Below are 19,213 nucleotides of genomic sequence, written 5' to 3' on the forward strand. Positions count from 1 at the left end.
GGCTTTGTGAGGACCCATAGGGATTAGATGGAGACTGGAGATCAAGTTGCGAGCAGTTCGGCGAGAGAACCGTCTCGGCTTGCTCTGGAGGATCAGATTGGCGGGTTTCAGAGAGTCTTTTGGCCGGATATCGATGCCTAGCCCTTGCTTTCCTATTGATCCAGTTTGCCGGATGTTCTCTACAGTTGCGCGATGCGACTCGTCCCCTTGTGCACCCAAACCCGCCGAGACACGGGACAGAAGAGGGGCTGCAAATCCTGACATAGCATTATGTATATCCGTCACGGGCCGCAAAGAGGGGAGATTGAACGAGGTATCTCTTCGTGGTCTCTAATCCTTGCTAAGGACGCCTCGTTTATGAATGTAGCTACCAATTGTTGATCATGGCTGGCGATGATGCGGAGGTAGACGCCCATCGAACCACCCACTGAATCAGGAGGTATTTGTAGGCTTGATATTCCGCCTGTTCTCCTCCTCCCCCAAAAGTTGGCAGATTATCAGTCGAGACTTTGGAACGACTGTTGGGGATCGTTTTAATGCCAACCATTGCTGGTCTGAATACTCGAGATTGAAGGCAGAAGAACTCCTTTCGACCGCAGCATCAACACAATAGGTCATCGTCCGAGAAAACCCGCTTTCTTCGGCGCGGCAGCCAATCAGAGAGACGTCAATTGTCGTCACCCGAACATCGGCGCCTCAGGCTGCAACGCCAACCTCAATGAGCTTGGCTGAGTGAACGCCGTAACTATTCCTGTGACATCTGATATCCGGGTTCTTGGGGTTGTGCTTCAACTTTTAAAGCCGCATACGATCGTGACGGGCCGGAACATCGTTACTATTCCTCGGGGTCTATAAGAGCAAGGACTTGACGAAGCATAACCTTCGGTCGTTCCAGCGAAACATGACCATCTATATTCAATAACTTGATCATTGATACAAGTTCGTCCTTTCAGTGTTAACCGGTTCGTGTTACCGGACCTCTTCACGCCGTCCTACATCTAGATTATATCGTCCTCACCACCCCTCGACCGTATCCTTCGACACCATCGACTTCGCCATGCCGACCCAAATGCCAACCAACCGCCCCTTCTTCTCCCACTTCTTCGCCGCCTTCCGCGCTCAATCCGCCTACCAAACCGCCAAACCCACCACCGGCACCAATACCTCGACGTCTACATCCGCCACTGCACAATCGACATACGCAACGCACACCGCCAGCACCACGAACTCCCACTCCGAACCCACCCCCCCAACCAACCCCCACCACCGCAAATCCCCCACCAACCTCCCCACCTCCCCCTCGTCCCCCCACGGCGCCACCACCGTCGCCGTCCAAGCCGCCGCCTCGGGCCCCGCCTTCCCACCGTCGCGCCACTCCCCATCCGCGCGATCACCGCCGCCGCCGTTCTCCTACCCGCTCAACAGCAGTCGGCAGCGGCGGGGGAGCGATTCGAGCTCGGAGGGGTTCAAGGAGGTGGCCGGGGCGGAGAAATGGTATGTCGGTGGACGGACGGCGGGGGGGGATGAGCGGTTTTATAAGCTGAGCATGGTGAAGAGGCCGAGGAGTTTGGATCGGATGAGCTTGGATCGGATGAGTTTGTAGGGGATGAGGACGATGCGGTGGTTCTGGGAACGTGGAATGAATTTGGAACGTGAACAGGAATTTATATGAGCATTGATTGGGCGTTTGATTGGATTACTTGCAAAAGGGACGGGACGGGGTTTTCACGATGGGAATGCATGCTTGGGACTATCATTTGGAGTGTACGGTAGGAAACGCACACCTAGGACGGTCATTTGAGACGATGATGTTACGCGTTGGATGAAGGACACGTCAAAGTCGCCGGAGCAGTTTTCTCGCGGTATGAACTGTATAGAACAAAAGCAATTCCATTCTTTGCCATCTACATAACACCAACGTATTTGTGTTGTCCTCTTTCTCTATCAACCACTAGTACCCCAGTATCGAGCACACTGCATGATCCACTCATCCTAAAGTCCTGCCAGAATGGGGACTCCGCCACACGTGACCCCCATCGACCTCCCTCGGCCCTGGCGGCGATTTACGGTGTTTTGCGGAAAAGACGGCTTCGTGCAACAACTCAATGCCGTTCAAGCCGAGTTCGCTTTTGTGCTCGTGTTGTCTGATTCGACCATTTCTACAAATAAATTCTGCGTTAGTGTCTGGACCAGGGCCAAGGAATGGATGACGACGTGCTCTCCCAACGCTTGCTCAAGAACCGCATCGTGATGTCTTTGGACGGATGGCAATGATGCTCATAGAACTGAAAGGATAGAGCAGGAAAGCGATGGTTGGAGTACTCGAGTATCATACAAGCGTATCAGTATCAACCTTTTGATTCCAAGTCGCACTTCTACGGTTCTGCGGGGTCTAGCTTCCAGCAACCGTCGCGGAAACGGGCCCATTTAGTCAAACCTGAAGAATTTAGTTCTTCTCCAACCCCCATCCATTGGGGATGGAATTTTTGGGGCTAACTACCGTATCTCTGATCCACCAGTGCCTAGTCATCACTATCATTGAACCGACACTGACTCTGAAACCGGTTGAACCTGGAGATTTTCTAGATCTGTATTCAACGCCTCGCTCGATTTCGGTTAGAACCGTCAATGGGTTTTCATCGTTTCTCCGCTTCCCAATGCTTATTTCTTTAGGTCCTCTTCTATTTCTTCTTCTATTTCTTTCTTTTAAGATATCGGCATATCTAGTCCTGGCTTGGTCCTGTCTCTACATGAGGTGCCTTGATGATCCATCCCATCAGATATATATTCTTACATGGGTCCCCATAAATTGCCTGGATTATGTCTTCACCACATCACGAAAAGCAAGATCGTTGCGTGGTGTCCCAAGCACCAGCGGTCCGTGACTTCAGCAAGGAAGAGAAAGAGCTGGGAATCGGGCCGACATCGATTCCCCTAGACCGATATGTCCTCGAGCATATCCCCAGCGCCGTCAGCGGCCATGACATGCCGATCGCGGTGCCAACGCTCACCCAAGAAGACGAAGATATCTACCGACGATTCACGCCGGGGAGAAAGCGCCTGATCGTAGCGGTCGTGGCCGTTTGTAGCTTTTTGGCGCCGATCTCCTCAACCACCGTGCTGTCTGCTGTGCCAGAAGTGGCAGCGACGTATAATACGGATGGGACGATGATTAATTTATCTAATGCCCTATATTTGATATTCATGGGATTGAGCCCCATTTTTTGGGGGCCGATTGGGACGGTGTATGGAAGGAGACGGGTAGGTAATTCTGGACTGGCTTCAGATCCCCTTCCGCAACTATCTGCTTTGGGACTGAGAGTAGTTTCTACTGAGGATAACTACGAAATTCTTGTATCTGCGGCCAAAGGCTAACGTATGGAATTATATAGGTGTCCATAGTAGCTGTTATATTATTCACGGCATTCTCCATTGGCACAGCTCTGGCACCTAATCTCGCATCATTCTTTGTCTTTCGAAGTCTGACCGCTTACCAAGGGACCTGCTTCCTAGTTGTGGGATCAAGTGTAATAGGAGATATTTACAAACCTGTAATCTCGACCCCTCCATTCCTTCTGCGAAAGTATTCTGAACCGCTCTCCAGACTGAGCGAGCTACGGCAATTGGTTGGTTCCTTTCTGGCACACTTATTGGACCTGCACTTGGCCCATTCATCGGCGGTGCCATCGTCACCTTTCGATCATGGAGAGTCATCTTTTGGCTTCAGACTGCTCTAGGCGGGGCTGCAACGCTTTTAGTAATATTCTTTCTCCCAGAAACTATCATTAAAACTCGATCGCACGAGTTTGAAGGCTTATCCAAAGTCCAATATGCGCGTGGAATGTGGCATCGGATCAACCCATTCCGTGTTGTCCTGTTATACCGATATCCCAACCTCCTCATCACGGTACAGTTGCACTATCCCTACCAGTTTTTGATATATATGTGCTAACCATTCCAGGGTCTCGCCTCCTCCGCACTCCTCTTTAGTATGTACGGGTTATTGACACCGATCGCCTACGTCATAAACCCCCGCTTCGACCTCACCACCCCTCTCCAATCCGGCCTCTTCTACATCCCCCCGGGCGCCGGTTATTTCGTAGGGAGCTTTTTCGGCGGCCGGTGGGCTGACTACCAGGTCAAGAAGTGGGTTCGGATCCGTGGCAAACGGGTCCCTGAGGACCGTCTGCGGAGCTGCATCGTTGCAATGGGTCTGGTCATCCCAGGATGTATGCTGGTCTATGGCTGGTCGATTGAGAAGAGGAAGGGGGGCATCCCATTGCCGGTGATCTGCATGTTTATACAGGGTGTGGCGCAGCTATTTTGTTTCCCGAGCTTGAATACATACTGTTTGGATGTGGTCCAGGAGCGAAGTGCGGAGGTCGTCGGTATGTCCACTCTCCTCTCCCTTTTGCCTTTCCAATTCGCCCCCATCCTACCTCCTCTAGTCATTCAAAACGAGGCTGACATTTGCCCTCACCAGCTGCAAACTTTATGCTCCGCTATTTCTTTGCGGCGCTAGGCACGGCGACCTGCCTCCCTAGCATCCAGAAGATCGGTGTCGGCTGGGTATCGACGATCTGCGCCGCTTTCTTGGTCCTGGTCACTGTTTTGACGCACGCGGTCACGATTTGGGGCCGGCGTTGGCATGACCAGGTCGATGCGAACATAGAAGCGAGGAAGCAGCGAACCCAGAGGGCGAGGGAAGGGTTGGAGGGTATGTGAAGAACCATTTTGACCGGGAGTTTGGATTTGTACCAAGGAGCATTGTGCGGCGTTTGGGTTGGCATTTGGGTCCCACTGAATGTGGGAAAAGCATGTGGATTTGAATACACGAGAATAGAAATGATTAGACATGCCCTGGTTTTCCCAGAATCTTGGAATATTCCAATTAAAAGGTGCAATTCCGCTCTGTTGATACTTAATATAGATAAAACCAAGCGTATAGAGATGATGAAACCCTAGGCTTGAGTGACGTTGTGATATTCTGTAATACTGTGTTTTCTGCTCTATCTAGTAGCGAAGTCCCTGGCATCAGTGCCTTTAAATCCTGGCCTTTCCTTATTGATAGAAGCGCGTCATGTACGAATGACTAGCAAGTAGAAACTGTAACCTTCAGGGGGTCTAGGCAGCCAACTCCATTCTGGTTTCCACGTGCCAGTTCAGGAAGTGAATGTAAGAAGGAATGTGAAATATATACCTAATCAATCCAATTTCAATCAAGCAGGAAAGTTCGGAGGTGTGGCGTAGTGGTTATCCCTCGTTTCGCCATCCCGTGTATCAATTGCATTGGAAGTACTAACTGAAAAAACCTCGCTACTGAGGACACCAAGTGGCAGGCCCTAATGAAGGCTTGTATACAAAGTTGTATAGAGAGTATAGTTGTGACCATAATTCAACCCTTGATCGAAAATCCTTCGACGGCCCTTGGAAATTTGTTCCCCCCTAGAGGATTGTTCGATGAGGATGCGTCATGTTTCTAAGGGGGCTCTGAGCCCCGATAGTTTTTGCTCTTCTACGTGGTATTCCTATTATTAAATCATAGTAACTTGCTTCGTGATCGCTTTTTTCGTATCCAAGGATAGAGGGGACGTGAAGTACCAGGGGAGGACAATAAGGGGTCTTGGAGGTCTTCTATGTGGCCAGGAAGTCCTCTATCCCGTCTGTTATTCTGCGGCCAGTATTTCGAGTCAGAGTAGCGCCATTCTTATTCAGTCTTCAGCAAACCAATTAATTATTCATCACCTGTAAGAGGTATGAGTCAGAAAGATAATAATTCATCTTTGCGGAGATATACCCAACAAGAGTATAATCTGTAGAGTGAGTACTGCTTAACCTATCACCACCTTCTCAATCACCCAGCCTACCCCGGCCTCTCTCCTCTGTACTACTCTTCTTGCCGGCAACGGCCACTCATTTCCCCCAGTCTCTCCTTTCAAACTCGGCACAACCCAGCACTCTCTCCTTTCCTTGCCTCCCTCCGCAGGCAATCCCACAATATTCCCGATCGGCTTCCCATACTCCAGCAGCGGTGTGCCATCAGCCAATGCAGTCAACTGCACTCCACTCACCGGTGTGAGCGGGTGCATCCGTACTTTTGGTATCTTTCCAGGCACTGAGGATGCGGACCGCTGGAGCCGGGAGTAGATAATGTACTGCGGGAGGTTCTTCGCTGCCGTTCGTGCGAGAACGGACGACGGGTGTAGATACACGTACTTGGAACTGTCATTTGCATCGGCGCCGTTGGAGGAACCAGCGGAGGAGTCAGTAGAGTGGAGGAGGGTCACGTACGGCACGTCGATTGCGCGTTTCGGTCGGCGATGCAGCTCGGGTGGATGAGGACTCAGATCACCACGCTGAGCGACCTGATCAATGTACCCGGCTGCAACAATCTGGCGGAGCATTTTAATCTCCTTGTCGGTAGGTTGCGGGATACGGGGGGCATAGCTGCCGATTGCGCCAGGTGATTGAGTGCGCATGATGGAAGTCAGTTGCTCTCGTAGCATACTGGCTTCTTTAAGCGCTTTAGGTCGAAGGAACATGGATGTTGCCCATGCTTCGGTGTCGGTGGCGTGAGCGGAGGCACACAAGGCTGTCAGAAGTTTGATGGCGTCGCTGGTGCGATCCCAACGAGAAAGTGTCGCGTGAGAAGCGTTGTAGGATTTACGTAGCTCATCAATCCTATCATCGTCTTCCTCATCAAACTCATGTTCCTCGTCCCCTAGATTGAGCTGGCTCTGTGGTATAAAGAGCTCGGGCACGGCTAGTGCTGCCACAAGTGCAATGGACAGTGCCACAATTTTGTGGTTCTTGCCAAGATACAACATTCGGCCTAGTCGTGGACTTAACGGAAAAGCGGACAACGCCCTTCCAGTAACGGTCACAGCTCCGTCGGTGGAAAGAGCCCCCAGATATGAAAGCAGCCTTTCTGCCTTCAACAAACTTTTCACGTCTGGGGGAGATGGGAATGGGAAGTCCACGATGCTCTTCAGCCCTAAGCTTCGAAGTTGTAGCACCACTCCTTCCAATGGCGCATCGATGATTTCGGGATCCTGGAACTCCTTGAAGTCGGCTTCGTATATCGCAGACGAGAAGAGTCGATAGCAGTGGCCAGGCCCCGTCCGTCCAGCTCGTCCAGCTCGTTGGGCTGCACTTGCCTTGGATATCCACCCAACCTCAAAGGTTTGGATGCCCGTCTCGCGGTCGTACTTTTTGGATTTAGCGCGACCAGTATCGAAAACATAGCGGATGCCGGGAATGGTGATGGAAGTTTCGGCGACATTCGTTGCCAGAATGATGAGTCGAGAGCCGGGAGGAGGAGAGTCGAAGACTCGAAGTTGTTGCTTCGTGGGGAGCTGAGAATACAGCGGGAGGACATGAACCTTGGATAGCTTCTCAAACTCCTTCTCTTCTCCGATGTCGAATTCATCCTCCACCTCGTCTTCGTCTAGACCAGTGATCTCTTCATCCGAGTCCGATTCAGCATCCCACTGATTAGACTGCTCGGTGTTCAACGCGATGTCTTCATCCTCAGGCGGCGTCTCTTCAGCAGAGACGGCAACCTTAGCTCCGCTTCCTTGTGCACTAGTGGAAGGAAAGGCTTGTTTCAGCTGTTTTGCAACCGACCAAATCTCATCCTGTCCCGTCAAGAAGACCAGCATTCCTCCCGGGGGAAGCTTCTCATGCCCTCGTTTGACCTTCTTGAATACTTCTTCCACATAACCAACCTTAGTCTTCCTTGAGAAATGTACCGATACTGGATGCTGGCGGCCCTCAGCCTTGACGACAGGAGGCAATGTCTCTCTGAATAGTCTGCTATTCGCAGCGAAGTCCGCAGTTCGAAGCGTAGCGGACATGATAATGAGCTTTAGGGGTTTAACAGACTCATCCGTCTTTGCCATATCTTTCCGCAGGTTCACAATTCGGCTAAGCATCCCAATGAGGATATCCGTATTGACTCCTCTCTCGTGTGCTTCGTCAATGATGATCGCGGAATACTTGGCCAGCGAAAAGTCCTGAGAGACTTCTCGAAGTAGCACACCATCGGTCATGAACTTGATCGCCGTGTTCGCAGTCACAGTCCCGTCGAATCGAATCTTATATCCAACTCGATGCTTCATATCACCCATCTCTTCGCCAACTCGCTTCGCCATGCTCACGGTAGCGACACGCCTCGGTTGAGTGACGCCAATAATTCCCGGGGATGGTCCCTTTGGATCTCCATATCCAGCTTCAAACAAGAATTGTGGAACCTGGGTGGTCTTCCCGCTACCCGTCGAGCCCCAGACAATAGTGACATCGTGATTATGTACTGCTTCCATGATCTTCTGCTCCTCAGCAACGACGGGAAGCTCAATCCGAGTAGCTTGTATCTCCGGAGTTCGAGATACTGGCACCGCGTACGCTTTCCTTGAGCCTCCGGCTATAGTCGCCGTATTCATATCTGCGGGAAGTGGCTCCTGTTCCAGTGGCCGTGGCTGGAAGTTTGCCGGTTTCGGGACGTGCTCAACTGGTAAACAGGCATCGTTAGGATCAACGGCAGTTGGCGTAAATCCAAGTGCTTGGTTCCGTTGTTGCGTTGCCCAAGATAGAAATGCTGATGATCTTGCGCTCTTCTCTTTCTTTGACCCGGCATATACAGCAGGCCCATCTGAGGAATCGCTGTCTTCTGAAACGGAAAATGCGGATTCCGAGTCGTCTTGAGATTGGTCCGCAGCATTCATGCCCTCTTTAAGGACAGAGATTTCATCGTGGCCGGTCGTCACATCAGCGGATGGTGCATCATCACCAGAGCCAAAACCCTCCCACTCTGACCCTTCCTCTTCTTCGAGTTCTCGACGAACGGGCGACCTCTTCCTCCGCTTTCTCTTCTTGATAACCGGCTGCCCTCCGTCATCAACCTCTAGTGCCCGTTTCAGTCCACCACCGAAACCAGACACGGCCTTAAGGGGAGCAGGAGCTTGCTTAGCAGGTTTTCTGGCACCATCCTCTTCATCAAATTCCGAATCCTCCTCTTCATCCGATCCACTTTCTGGATTCCACTCTCTGGATTTCCATTCAGCAGCGTTTGCAGCAGTCGATCTGCCAAGATCTCCTGTCTTCCAGAGCTCCTTGCCGTCAAGAACCTCATCCCTCTCCCGGTGCAGAGTCTCCAATTTCCCGATGAGATCTCGCACTTCATCCCTCTTCAATTTCGTTTCCACATACTTCTCCAACCGCTTCTTCTTTTTGCCGCTGATTTTCCCCTGCTGCTGAACATTCAGGCCGGCTCGGATTCGTGCTTTGTCCGCCTCCCGCTCTGCTTTGCTCTTCGGAATGATCTCAACGGCATTGCTGTCGTTGGACTCGGAAAGATTATTAGTGTCTTTTAGTTTTGCCAGTCTTTTGTGCTTGCGTTCACGAGTCGGTTTCGGCATGGCTGTGTTTGGATTTCTTGATCTTCAGAATGGTCGAGATTTTCATGAGATTTTGAGGTGTAGTCGATATCACGTGACCTCCAGAATCTTCAGTAACGATCAGGGGCAAATGACAAATGACAAAAGCACCTGCATCGATGGAGGGTTTATGATTGTTAAATATATAGCACGCATGGATTGAAGGATTTCATTTCAAGTCGTGATATACCATGTGCACCATCTAACAGCTAACCGGACCTATGATGGCAGCTTCAGGCCGCAATGTGCCAGCTAATCCTCCGAACCAACAGCGCCAACTCTCCCTCTCCTCCCCATTGCCTCTCCCAGGCTTAGATCGCCCGCTTTCCTTCTCATACCACTCACAAATCGCCCGCTTTCTGATCTCATCCGGTCTTCAGCCTCCCTCGTCCTCCGATCCTGGTCCTCAATAGCGATGAGGCGAGCTTTCCGCTGCTGTTCTAGATCATCGGCTGAAGATTGCATAGCAGCAAGCCTCGCCGCTCGTGCAGCAGCATCATCGGATTCAGCCTTGGCGTTCGATGCGGGCCTCTCAGGTCCGGTTCGGTGGTTGTGAACCTGGGGACGGGAACGTGATTTGGAGGATTGATCGTGGCGATGTGATCGTTTAGGAGAGACGCTTGGTCGTCGCTCGCGGGAGTGTGAGCGCCTTCGACCATATGCCCTGTCATCACGAGACTTGACTGGAGATTCGTATCGTTTCCGAGTCGTTGAGTCATCATGATATCGTTGTGGGCTCCGACTGCGACGCTTCCCAGGCCTCTCAGCGCGAGAATAGTCATCTCTATCCTCTTCTCTTTCGCGCTTGTGGCGGCGGTGGTCCCGGTAACGTTCTTCTGAATTTGAGCGATCTCGCCCATTTCTGTGATGTCTTGCACGGTCTTCTGATCGGTCGCGATACTTGTGTTTCCGCTCTCGGTCGTCATCACGGTGTCGCTTTTCGCGCGCATCATCATGATATCGCTCTTCTCTGTCCTCCCTCTTCCGATTGTGCCTTCGGTCTCTATCCCGATCACGGTCCCTCACTTTTTCCTGGTCCCCTTTCCCCATGGCTTTCAACAGCGCACGCCGCTTTATAGGGTCATTCATGATTGACTCATACGTTTGCTGCTCTTGTTTCTTAATAGCCAGCAATGGATCGTCCCTAACCTTCGCCGCAGTATCCCGCAGCGTATTGGCACTCTGCTGAACCGCCATGAATCCCTCCTGAGCGCCATTCTTCTTCATGTGTTCCGCTGCCTCATCTTTCAATAAGACATCCAACCTTCTCTTTCCTAGTAAGAAAGCCTCTTTCTCTTCTGTGACCCCTGTTGAGCCAGCTGCGGGGCCATTGTACATCCATTCTACGCGCTTGGCTCGATTCGAGCCACCGGCTTGCTCTTGAAGCGCTTGAAGTTCTTCGATCTGACGTTCTTCTTCGCGCTCCTTTTGCAGTTGTTCTATGCGCTTACGTTCTTCAAGAGCTTTTTGCTGCTCTTTCCAAACACGCTCTTGGTTGGATTTGAGGACGGGGTGCCAGGACTTCTTGAGATTAAGGTCGCCACCCATGTTTGATGGTCGGGGTTTGGGTTTCGTTCGCTGAGTGTGGAATAAATCTGGTGGGGGATAGACGCAGACTTATATCGTTCGGGTTGTCGCGCTCTGGGCTACTTGAAGATAGTAGATGTAAAGAAGGAAGGTTTGATCGCGTCGTGTTGTGGACGAGATCATTCCGTATGGCTGGGAGTTCACATAATCACATTCACACAGCGATTCACGTGACTCACTATTGGTTTTGGTGGCGTGGACCCTGTATCATTGATCACGTGCCAAGATATTTTCTGAGTGTTTGATTGGTTGCTTTGCTTCCTCAGTAACAGCTCCAACTGCCTGACCTCATTACCACCTCCGGGATATATTGACCTCTCTCATCAACACTGTCGATTATTGATCCACTGAACTGCTCGAATTTGGAGTTCCAGTTGCTAGCAAGGCACGCCCCTCAGGAATCTGGTCTAAACTTCCTTAGAGCATTCACAAATCACCATGTCGGATGAGGACTTCATGCAAGATTCGGGGGAGGAGGAGTAGGCTCTCCGATCAGATTCTCTTGACCAAGCTAATACCTTACAGATATGACTTCGAATACGAAGATGACGATGACGAGCAAGGTGGCGATGTCGGGATCGAGAACAAGTACTACAACGCCAAGCAGATGAAGGTCGATAATCCAGAGGAAGCCATCGATGAGTTTCTTGGAGTCCCGGCCCTGGAGGAGGAGAAGGGAGACTGGTAATGTTGACATATGATAGCCCCATGGGACTCTGCTGACATTTATTTTGACTAGGGGATTCAAAGGTTTAAAGCAGGCTATCAAGCTCGAATTCAAGTTGAAGCGATATGCCGCGGTACGGACACGGGACGGACCACAAACGAGGACATATTCTGACAAGTACCAGGCGATCGAGCACTACCAAGAACTCCTTACCTACGTAAAATCGGCCGTGACAAGAAATTACTCCGAAAAGTCGATCAACAACATGCTTGATTTCATCGAGAAGGCGGCGGAAGACAAAACGGCCTACGAATGCATGGAGAAGTTCTACTCACTCACCCTCGAATCATTCCAGAGTACCAACAACGAGAGACTATGGCTGAAGACCAACATTAAGCTTGCTAGGCTCTGGCTAGATCGCAAGGATTACCTACCACTTACCAGCAAGCTGCGTGAACTTCACAAAGCTTGTCAAAGAGAGGATGGCTCAGACGACCCAAGTAAGGGGACTTATTCCCTCGAAGTCTATGCCTTGGAAATTCTGATGTATGCCGAAACAAGGAACAACAAGCGGTTGAAGGTGGGTGGTTGCGGCTCGACAACGCCTGATTTATCATACTGATCTCTCGTTCAGGCACTGTACCAGCGTGCATTACGCGTCAAGTCTGCCGTGCCCCATCCGAAAATTATGGGCATTATTCGGGAATGCGGAGGCAAGATGCACATGAGTGAAGGTAAGCGTCGCATGGCTGAAAGCGCCAAAATAGGTTCGATGACTAACCGGACCAGAAAACTGGAACGAGGCCCAAAGCGATTTCTTTGAAAGCTTCCGGAATTACGATGAGGCTGGCTCCTTGCAGCGGATCCAGGTCCTCAAGTATTTGTTGCTGAGCACAATGCTAATGGGCAGCAATATCAACCCTTTCGATTCTCAGGAAACCAAGCCATACAGGAACGATCCACGCATCCAATCAATGACCGATCTGGTGGACGCATATCAGCGAGACGACATGCACGGCTACGAGAAGATCCTTCAAACCAACAAAGATGATCTGCTTGGTGATCCCTTCATCGCCGAGAATATCGATTCGGTGACACGGGACATGCGGACAAAGGCAGTCTCCAAGCTAGTGGCGCCATACACGCGATTCACCCTCTCGTTCATTTCTAAGACTCTCAATATTTCACTTTCCGAAGTCCAAGATATCGTTGCAGTGTTGATAGTCGAGAACAAGCTACGCGGGAAGATCAACCAGCCGGAGGGAACTGTGGAGATCCAGAGCACTGCAGATGCGGATCGGGTTCAAGCAATGCAGAATTGGACGAGCGCTGTTGAAGGGCTCTGGAACACCGTGCTAAATGAAAGCGACGGTTTCAAGAGCGAAGAATCTTCGTATGGTGGTACGGGAACGCGAGACAGCCAAGGCTCCCCTTCGAACCAAGCAGCTCTCAAGAGAATGTTTGGTGGAGGTCGTGGTGGCCGGCATGGCCAACAAAGGGGAGCTTTATCGAGGGGAGGCGGCTTCGGAAAGCTAGGAATCATGGGCCAAGGATCATGATGAGACTGACACAGCAAGAGGTCAGGAATTGCGGTGTCTCGCGGATCCGATACGGCCTTCCCCGTCAATACGCATCTGGATGGATGTGGCTCTTGAGGCGCGTTAAACGGACCACTCGGACTCGTCTTGCCCTATCCCCCGGTTACAAGAATATGTGGGCGTGATCGGCTTTAATGGTTTGACAGGATGATCCTGCCGGCCGCAACGGAAACGGGCAATATCACCTTGCTCGTGTCACACTGATTCGGACCGTTTCCCACTCAACCGTCCTCATCGACCACGCCCCACGCCTCACTCACCTTCCCCAAATTCATTCGATTCCCTTCGCCCAGCTCCCGTGTTTTCATTCAGTCTGACACCATCAACTTGAACTCCCCCCTAACATCCCCATCCACGACCCGTCGCACAAGATCGAAGAGGATTTGATTGCCCTCCAGGATCCCTTCCATCGAGCATTCCGTCCTCACACCCTGTTCTCTTCGATCGAGTTTCGGACTTGCTCACACCGCAAGTAAGCACCTTTTGTGCTCGTCTCGTTCGCCACTCTCTCCTTCTCCGTCCGCAAATGTCTCACCAGACACCAGGTCCGCATACGAGCTTGGACGCCACAGTTGTTCAGCGCGATTTGAGTTAATAGGGAGGGTTGAGTGGACCATGGCGCCGGGATCGGGGCTCACGCACGAGGAAGAGGGATTGGCGATCCCCCGCCCAACGATTTCACCAGAGTCAGGCCCGTCAAAACTTGGCTTCCACGAGAAATGCCCTATAAATATGTGTTAATGACATGGAATCCCCGCCTTTGTACATCTAAGGAATGGGATTGTAACGAGGAACGAAACCAATGATGACGTCTATGACCAAACCACTGATGAGTCTATCAAGAAGGGCATATGGTCTCGACGCTGAAAGAGAATAGTCTGGATTTGCCACGCCGTTTCAAGGAATGTTCTCCGGTGCCCATGAGTCCTCATCTCCTGTCTTTCGAACACCTTCAGCAGAACCTAGTTCGCCACCTCATGCTGTCTTCCCCAACCCACGCCTTTTCTGCGGAGCAGCATCACCTGCAGTCAGGAGTTCGGACTCGACCATGTGGTATTCCGATCTCGATGGTGCGGTATGCTTAACTGCTGTTCGGTATCGCACTCGCCCATGTCTCCGTTGTCACAGTCATGGCCCAAACGTCCGAATCCCCTATCCTCAGCCCACCAGCCGTTCTTGATCCCCTGATCTTGGAACGTCCGGGCCCAAGCTTGCCAGATGTGCTCATCTGCGTGTCTGATGTACCTGATGTACCGGAAATAGTTTTGGTCGGCATCTCGCGTCACCGGCGCCTCCCGTGTACAATATCGCCAAGCGGCTCTGCTTTGGGCAAGTACAGTACATTTCATGAGAGGCCCACCACCTGGTCCGCTGCACGGTCGTTTTTGTTGCACTTATCTGTTCTCATTATCCAGTGAATATGCGCCAGATACGTACTACACCGGTACGTATCGACACATGCCGATCACCCAACCGCCACACAACTTGATCTTGACTTGACTAAAGCTCTGCCCCTGTTATTGTTGGCCCAAGTCAGCTGAATAATGGATTGGCCAGCCGATGAGCCGATCTATTGCATGTCACGGAACCTCCCAAGCAGACCTTGTAGAGAAGCGGCGACGCTGCGCAAGTCAGTTCCGGCAACTGCAGCACGGCATGCTGCGGCCCTGGACCAGAGCTCGATATCGAACCGGGATCCGCATGATGTTCGACATGGATTCTGATGCATCCTGCTCCGAAAGTGACTGCTCACATTTGGAGTTCCCTGTTCGTGTCGCAGCCGAGACACACCCCTCTCCGGACATTTCTGTCCAGACAGCTCGGAAAGTTGTTATTAGAATGGAGGAATGCTCCTTGAACTCCATCAGATGTGTTCGGAGCGTCGCAAGCTTCGAATCATTTCTCTAAGCGGAGTCCTCGGTGCAAGTCATAAATCACCTCGGTATTATATGAGAGTTCAGTATGAACCGTTGTCAAACGCAGCTTAACTCCCCTCCATCTCAATAGCGCCCAAGACAACATCTCTAGAAAAACATGCCCACGTCTCATGTCAAGAACAAGTCGCTTCTCCTCTTCGGCTGACGTGACCTCGCTCCCCCCAATCTCCCCTTCAGCGACTAAGTCCAATGACCGTCCCCTTTCTTTTTTCTTTGGCTGCTCTTCCCCGCTTCCCCGAGCGCCATTGCAAAGCTTGGCAATGAGTTCGTCTCCGCCCAGGCGGGCAGATCGACAGGGCAACATTCCTTTTGACGGTCGAGGTGCACCATTGAGCACCTCTGGAACGAGTTGCGCGTTTGGCACGTACGAATCGCATGGCTCTCTCAACGAGAAGCACGCCGACGGAGGCCGCGCAGAATCACTGGACGAGAGCGGATACGCGACATGTGGGTGAGCATGGTCGTCACGGATGCCTACAGTATGAGGAATGCGTGACTAGACTCAGTAGAATGCGAGATCGGGAGATCGGGAGACCAATTCTCGTGATCGTTGTCATGGTTACTCGTGAGGAGGTGTCCACGCATAGCGGCAGTCGTTCCATGTGAGATGCGATTTAAGGTTGTAATCCAATCAGTCAGATGACTGTAGAACAACCTCGCGTGCCACCAGTGGCTATCTTGGGTAACAGGATCAGGCTTGAAAGCAGCATGAAGCTGACGAAATAACAATTCGGAATTGGTAAAATGGTACTGAACCCAACCGCTCCTGTCGTTCCTTGGGTATTCGAAAAGATCCGTAGTCATGTTCTCCCAAGGTCATGTTCTTCCCGCAGCTTTGCTTCTTCTTCCTCGCTTCTGCACCTCTCCAGCAGTGTGGCACCCATCATGCAAGTGATGGGATGGTTGGATCCCGATCATCACTTCCATCGGACGCCTCACATTAATCCATCTGCACGAATCCCTACTTGTGCGCCACCAACAATGCCAGGCCGTTCGACCAGTGAGATCGCGATAAAACGGTTCATGGGTTGCGAAAGATCCTAGATTCTTGAAGTCCATCTCTCCTGCCCGAACCGCGTCTTGTTGCCTCTGATACTGGGTTGTGGGTTGAGGGACTCAAAGTCAAGGCAAGAGCAAAGTTGGGACTGGTTTGATCCCAGCGAGGCGAGGCGGGTGGCTACAGACGAGCTGCATGATATCCGCCGAGGATTGCCACAAGATTAGGAATGCCTCCAAGGGCAGATGTATCCCGTTCCATCCTCTGAGGAGTTTGTGACGTTTTTTATTGTTTCAGCTCTGATGAAGTACTGGCAACAGTGAGGCTAGACTGCTAGGCTGCTAGTTAGACTGCCGGAGCGAGCTCCTAGCCACTCTTTCTAGTCTTTGTTTCCACTTCCTATCAAAGAAGCTTGACACCAGCTGGAGCCTGCGACGGAGAAAATTACAGATATTCGGAGAATTGATTTGACATGCCGGGATCTGAGCAATACCACTCTCTTTGATACCGATGGCTTGCCATGGAGGCGCGTACCTTGCTTCGTGTTCTTGTTTTGGAAGCCATTGTACCAGCAATGGCGTCTCATGGGATTTGATTTCTTCGAGTGATGGTATTTGAGCCTCCTATGGCTCCCGCACGGTGAAACGGGCCATTTCAGGTACTGGTACAATCAGTGGATGAAGAGATAAAGCGAAACGCCTCATGATCTAGTCATCCGTCGCAGGGTTCATATCATTTGACGGATGCTCAGATGTATCCTCGTAACCAATCCTTTTCTTATGGATGGTCTCCTGTCATCCTGTCCCGTGCGACGACAAGACCCCGGCTGTTTCGAACCGAGTCAGGAGAGGATGTGGGGTGAATGTCGTCGCCGGTAAGGAGCGATCGCAATGGATCCTGAGCCGGAGATCCCGTTCCGATGGAGCCCAGGCGTTCGGCTGCGACAGATCGAGAGTCGAAGTGGATCATGGCTGGAAGCAGAGATCCTGATTTCTGCAGTACATATCTGAATTCTCCACGCCGTCATCAGCCCAGATGTCTGGGCTGCAAGCGAGATGTATTGGACGTCTCGGTTACTCCCAGGATCGATAGTCCTATAGACCGTACCTGACCAAACCAGAGAAGGCGAATCGGAGCGCTGGAGAGGACGTCGCCCGATCGCGGATGTCAGATAATACATCCAATGTGATAGGCAGTTGGGAATATGGAATTGGTACGCCACTTTGTGCAGCAAGGACCTTGTTTCTGTGCCTCGCCAGCTGCACCGATGCCGACTGGCTTTCCTCTCATGGAGTCGTCACAATCGGTCTCGTTTTCTGGCTCTGTACTGCCTCCCCGGATCATCTGCAATTACACACCATTTCTAATAACCCATACTGTCGTTGTCGCATTTCCAAGGCGCTGTGTATCTTCGGTGTCGTCCCAGCTTCCCTGCGCCGTCCATCCCCCTCCTTGACTCCTTCGATGGAATCCCTTCATCGAAAAAGTAAGTAAGTCCCTAGGGTGGAGAACCTAGCCACCCTCTATTTCGCTAAGGAATTCCACCCTATACCAGCGCCCCTTGAGAGCGCCCCTTGAGCGCCCCAGGTGGCCCAAGGACCAAGGTATTGTACGCTCCGGCTGGGTCGCACAGAGTCTCTAGATTCGCCGCCCGCGCATATACTAAAGCAGCGGACGCCGGCGCAAGCAATGGAGGGAAAGAATGGTGACATAAACCTTTTCAGCGAGAGTTGAGCGAGGCGCTTTACTCGCTGCTGTGGAATAGCATTTGAAGCCAGCATTGGTCACAGGAATTGACGAGACGCATTACAATACCTGTCCGCATATACCGTTCATTGCAGCTCCTCGTGCCTAAGTACCTGGTGGGATCGAACAAAAGGGCTAGAGGTCCGGCCGATCTTGTCGTTCTTCTTCCATCCCTTTGGGTCTGCTCTTATCCTGCGGTGATTTGCTGGTTGTGCAGCCGACTTATTGCAAGACCTGGTTCCTTATTACCTCCATTGAACCGATTAGTTTGTTTGATTCTGATCCTTCACAATTGCGAATAATTCGAACCCTCAAACTTTGTTGTATAAGAGGGAGGCCTTATCCTCGAGGCTCGATAGCACTATCCCGCTAGCTTGGGCAGTCTATCCTCGCGCTATTCGGTACCACCCGCCGCTACGACTGCCGCCGAATCTACCGTGGGAACCATTCGAATACCAATCAGCAATTCAATACGAGCGGATATCCGTGAATTGTGTAAATGCTGATAGCGGAAAAGATTTCTCAATTGACTATCGAACAAACGATCGAACCGTTGGCCAAGTGTCGAACAAGTGTTCCCGAATTTCGTGCTCGAAGGGACTGCATCACCATCGCTTGCTGTCCATTGATCGCCGCTGCGGCCATCACTAGACCTCGCACTAGAGCACCGTTCATCTCGCGAAGCTACCTTGCATAACGAATGCCCTGGCTGGCAGGATTCTATTCGAAGATAAATGCTCAAGCAAGTACCCGTTGACAAACCGCGAAGGAACAGGAACGTATGCTGGATAAGCGAATCAGATTCGACAAACACGCGACCCCCTCAAGCATTCGAGCAACCAGGCCAAGGCCTGTGGATATTGACGAACCAAAACTCGACCTCATCTTCGTGGTGAACATCCGCTCCGGTCCTCGTGCGTTGTTCGGGGATTAGGACCACCTGGAGACGCCCACGCCATCAAGACCACACGGCGCCCCAGTATATCCCACGCTGGGCAGGCAGTTTGCGCGAGAATTGCAAGGGACCCCATCCCCGCTATTCCGCGGTCTATTGGCTCTTATTCCCACCCCGACGCAAGGAAACGTGAGCCTGCCACCGGCCTCTCAGTATCTCCACGTTTGATGGGGACTGGAAGGCTGCTTGCTTGGACAGGGACAACAACTGCTCAGCCGTTGCAGTTCTGACAGAGGATATCATCGTGCCGGCCTAGCTGGGTCATCGCCACCGGGGTTTGTTGAATTGTCCA

The 19,213-nt window shown here is 51.7% G+C and overlaps 5 protein-coding genes across 5 annotated transcripts; 3 read left to right on the plus strand and 2 right to left on the minus strand.

Annotated features, from left to right (window-relative positions):
• Positions 1–1,069: 1,069 nt before the first annotated feature.
• P152DRAFT_467423 (uncharacterized protein) lies at positions 1,070–1,603 on the plus strand (the record flags this gene model as incomplete). The annotated part of the gene is made up of 1 exon (XM_033680763.1): positions 1,070–1,603. One exon carries the CDS (start codon positions 1,070–1,072, stop codon positions 1,601–1,603), a length of 534 nt encoding a protein of 177 aa, XP_033532685.1.
• A 1,217-nt stretch (positions 1,604–2,820) lies between these two features.
• Positions 2,821–4,725, plus strand: P152DRAFT_400083 (MFS general substrate transporter; the record flags this gene model as incomplete). The annotated part of the gene is made up of 5 exons (XM_033676552.1): positions 2,821–3,261; positions 3,393–3,551; positions 3,605–3,907; positions 3,962–4,388; positions 4,484–4,725. The coding sequence occupies 5 exons, from the start codon at positions 2,821–2,823 to the stop codon at positions 4,723–4,725; spliced, it is 1,572 nt and encodes a 523-aa protein (XP_033532686.1).
• Positions 4,726–5,709: 984 nt separating this feature from the next.
• Positions 5,710–9,423, minus strand: P152DRAFT_483379 (pre-mRNA-splicing factor ATP-dependent RNA helicase PRP43). Its single transcript, XM_033681941.1, has one exon. It carries the CDS (start codon positions 9,414–9,416, stop codon positions 5,832–5,834), a length of 3,585 nt encoding a protein of 1,194 aa, XP_033532687.1. The 5' UTR covers positions 9,417–9,423; the 3' UTR covers positions 5,710–5,831.
• A 160-nt stretch (positions 9,424–9,583) lies between these two features.
• P152DRAFT_459939 (uncharacterized protein) lies at positions 9,584–11,139 on the minus strand. The gene has a single exon (XM_033679790.1). The coding sequence runs from the start codon at positions 10,980–10,982 to the stop codon at positions 9,687–9,689; it is 1,296 nt and encodes a 431-aa protein (XP_033532688.1). The 5' UTR covers positions 10,983–11,139; the 3' UTR covers positions 9,584–9,686.
• Positions 11,140–11,459: 320 nt separating this feature from the next.
• On the plus strand, positions 11,460–13,247 carry P152DRAFT_450641 (COP9 signalosome complex subunit 2; the record flags this gene model as incomplete). The annotated part of the gene is made up of 5 exons (XM_033678183.1): positions 11,460–11,500; positions 11,547–11,705; positions 11,761–12,268; positions 12,323–12,422; positions 12,478–13,247. 5 exons carry the CDS (start codon positions 11,460–11,462, stop codon positions 13,245–13,247), a joined length of 1,578 nt encoding a protein of 525 aa, XP_033532689.1.
• Positions 13,248–19,213: the final 5,966 nt, after the last annotated feature.

The sequence above is a fragment of the Eremomyces bilateralis genome, assembly GCF_010015585.1.
Source record: "Eremomyces bilateralis CBS 781.70 unplaced genomic scaffold P152scaffold_15, whole genome shotgun sequence".
Taxonomy (NCBI): domain Eukaryota; kingdom Fungi; phylum Ascomycota; class Dothideomycetes; order Eremomycetales; family Eremomycetaceae; genus Eremomyces; species Eremomyces bilateralis.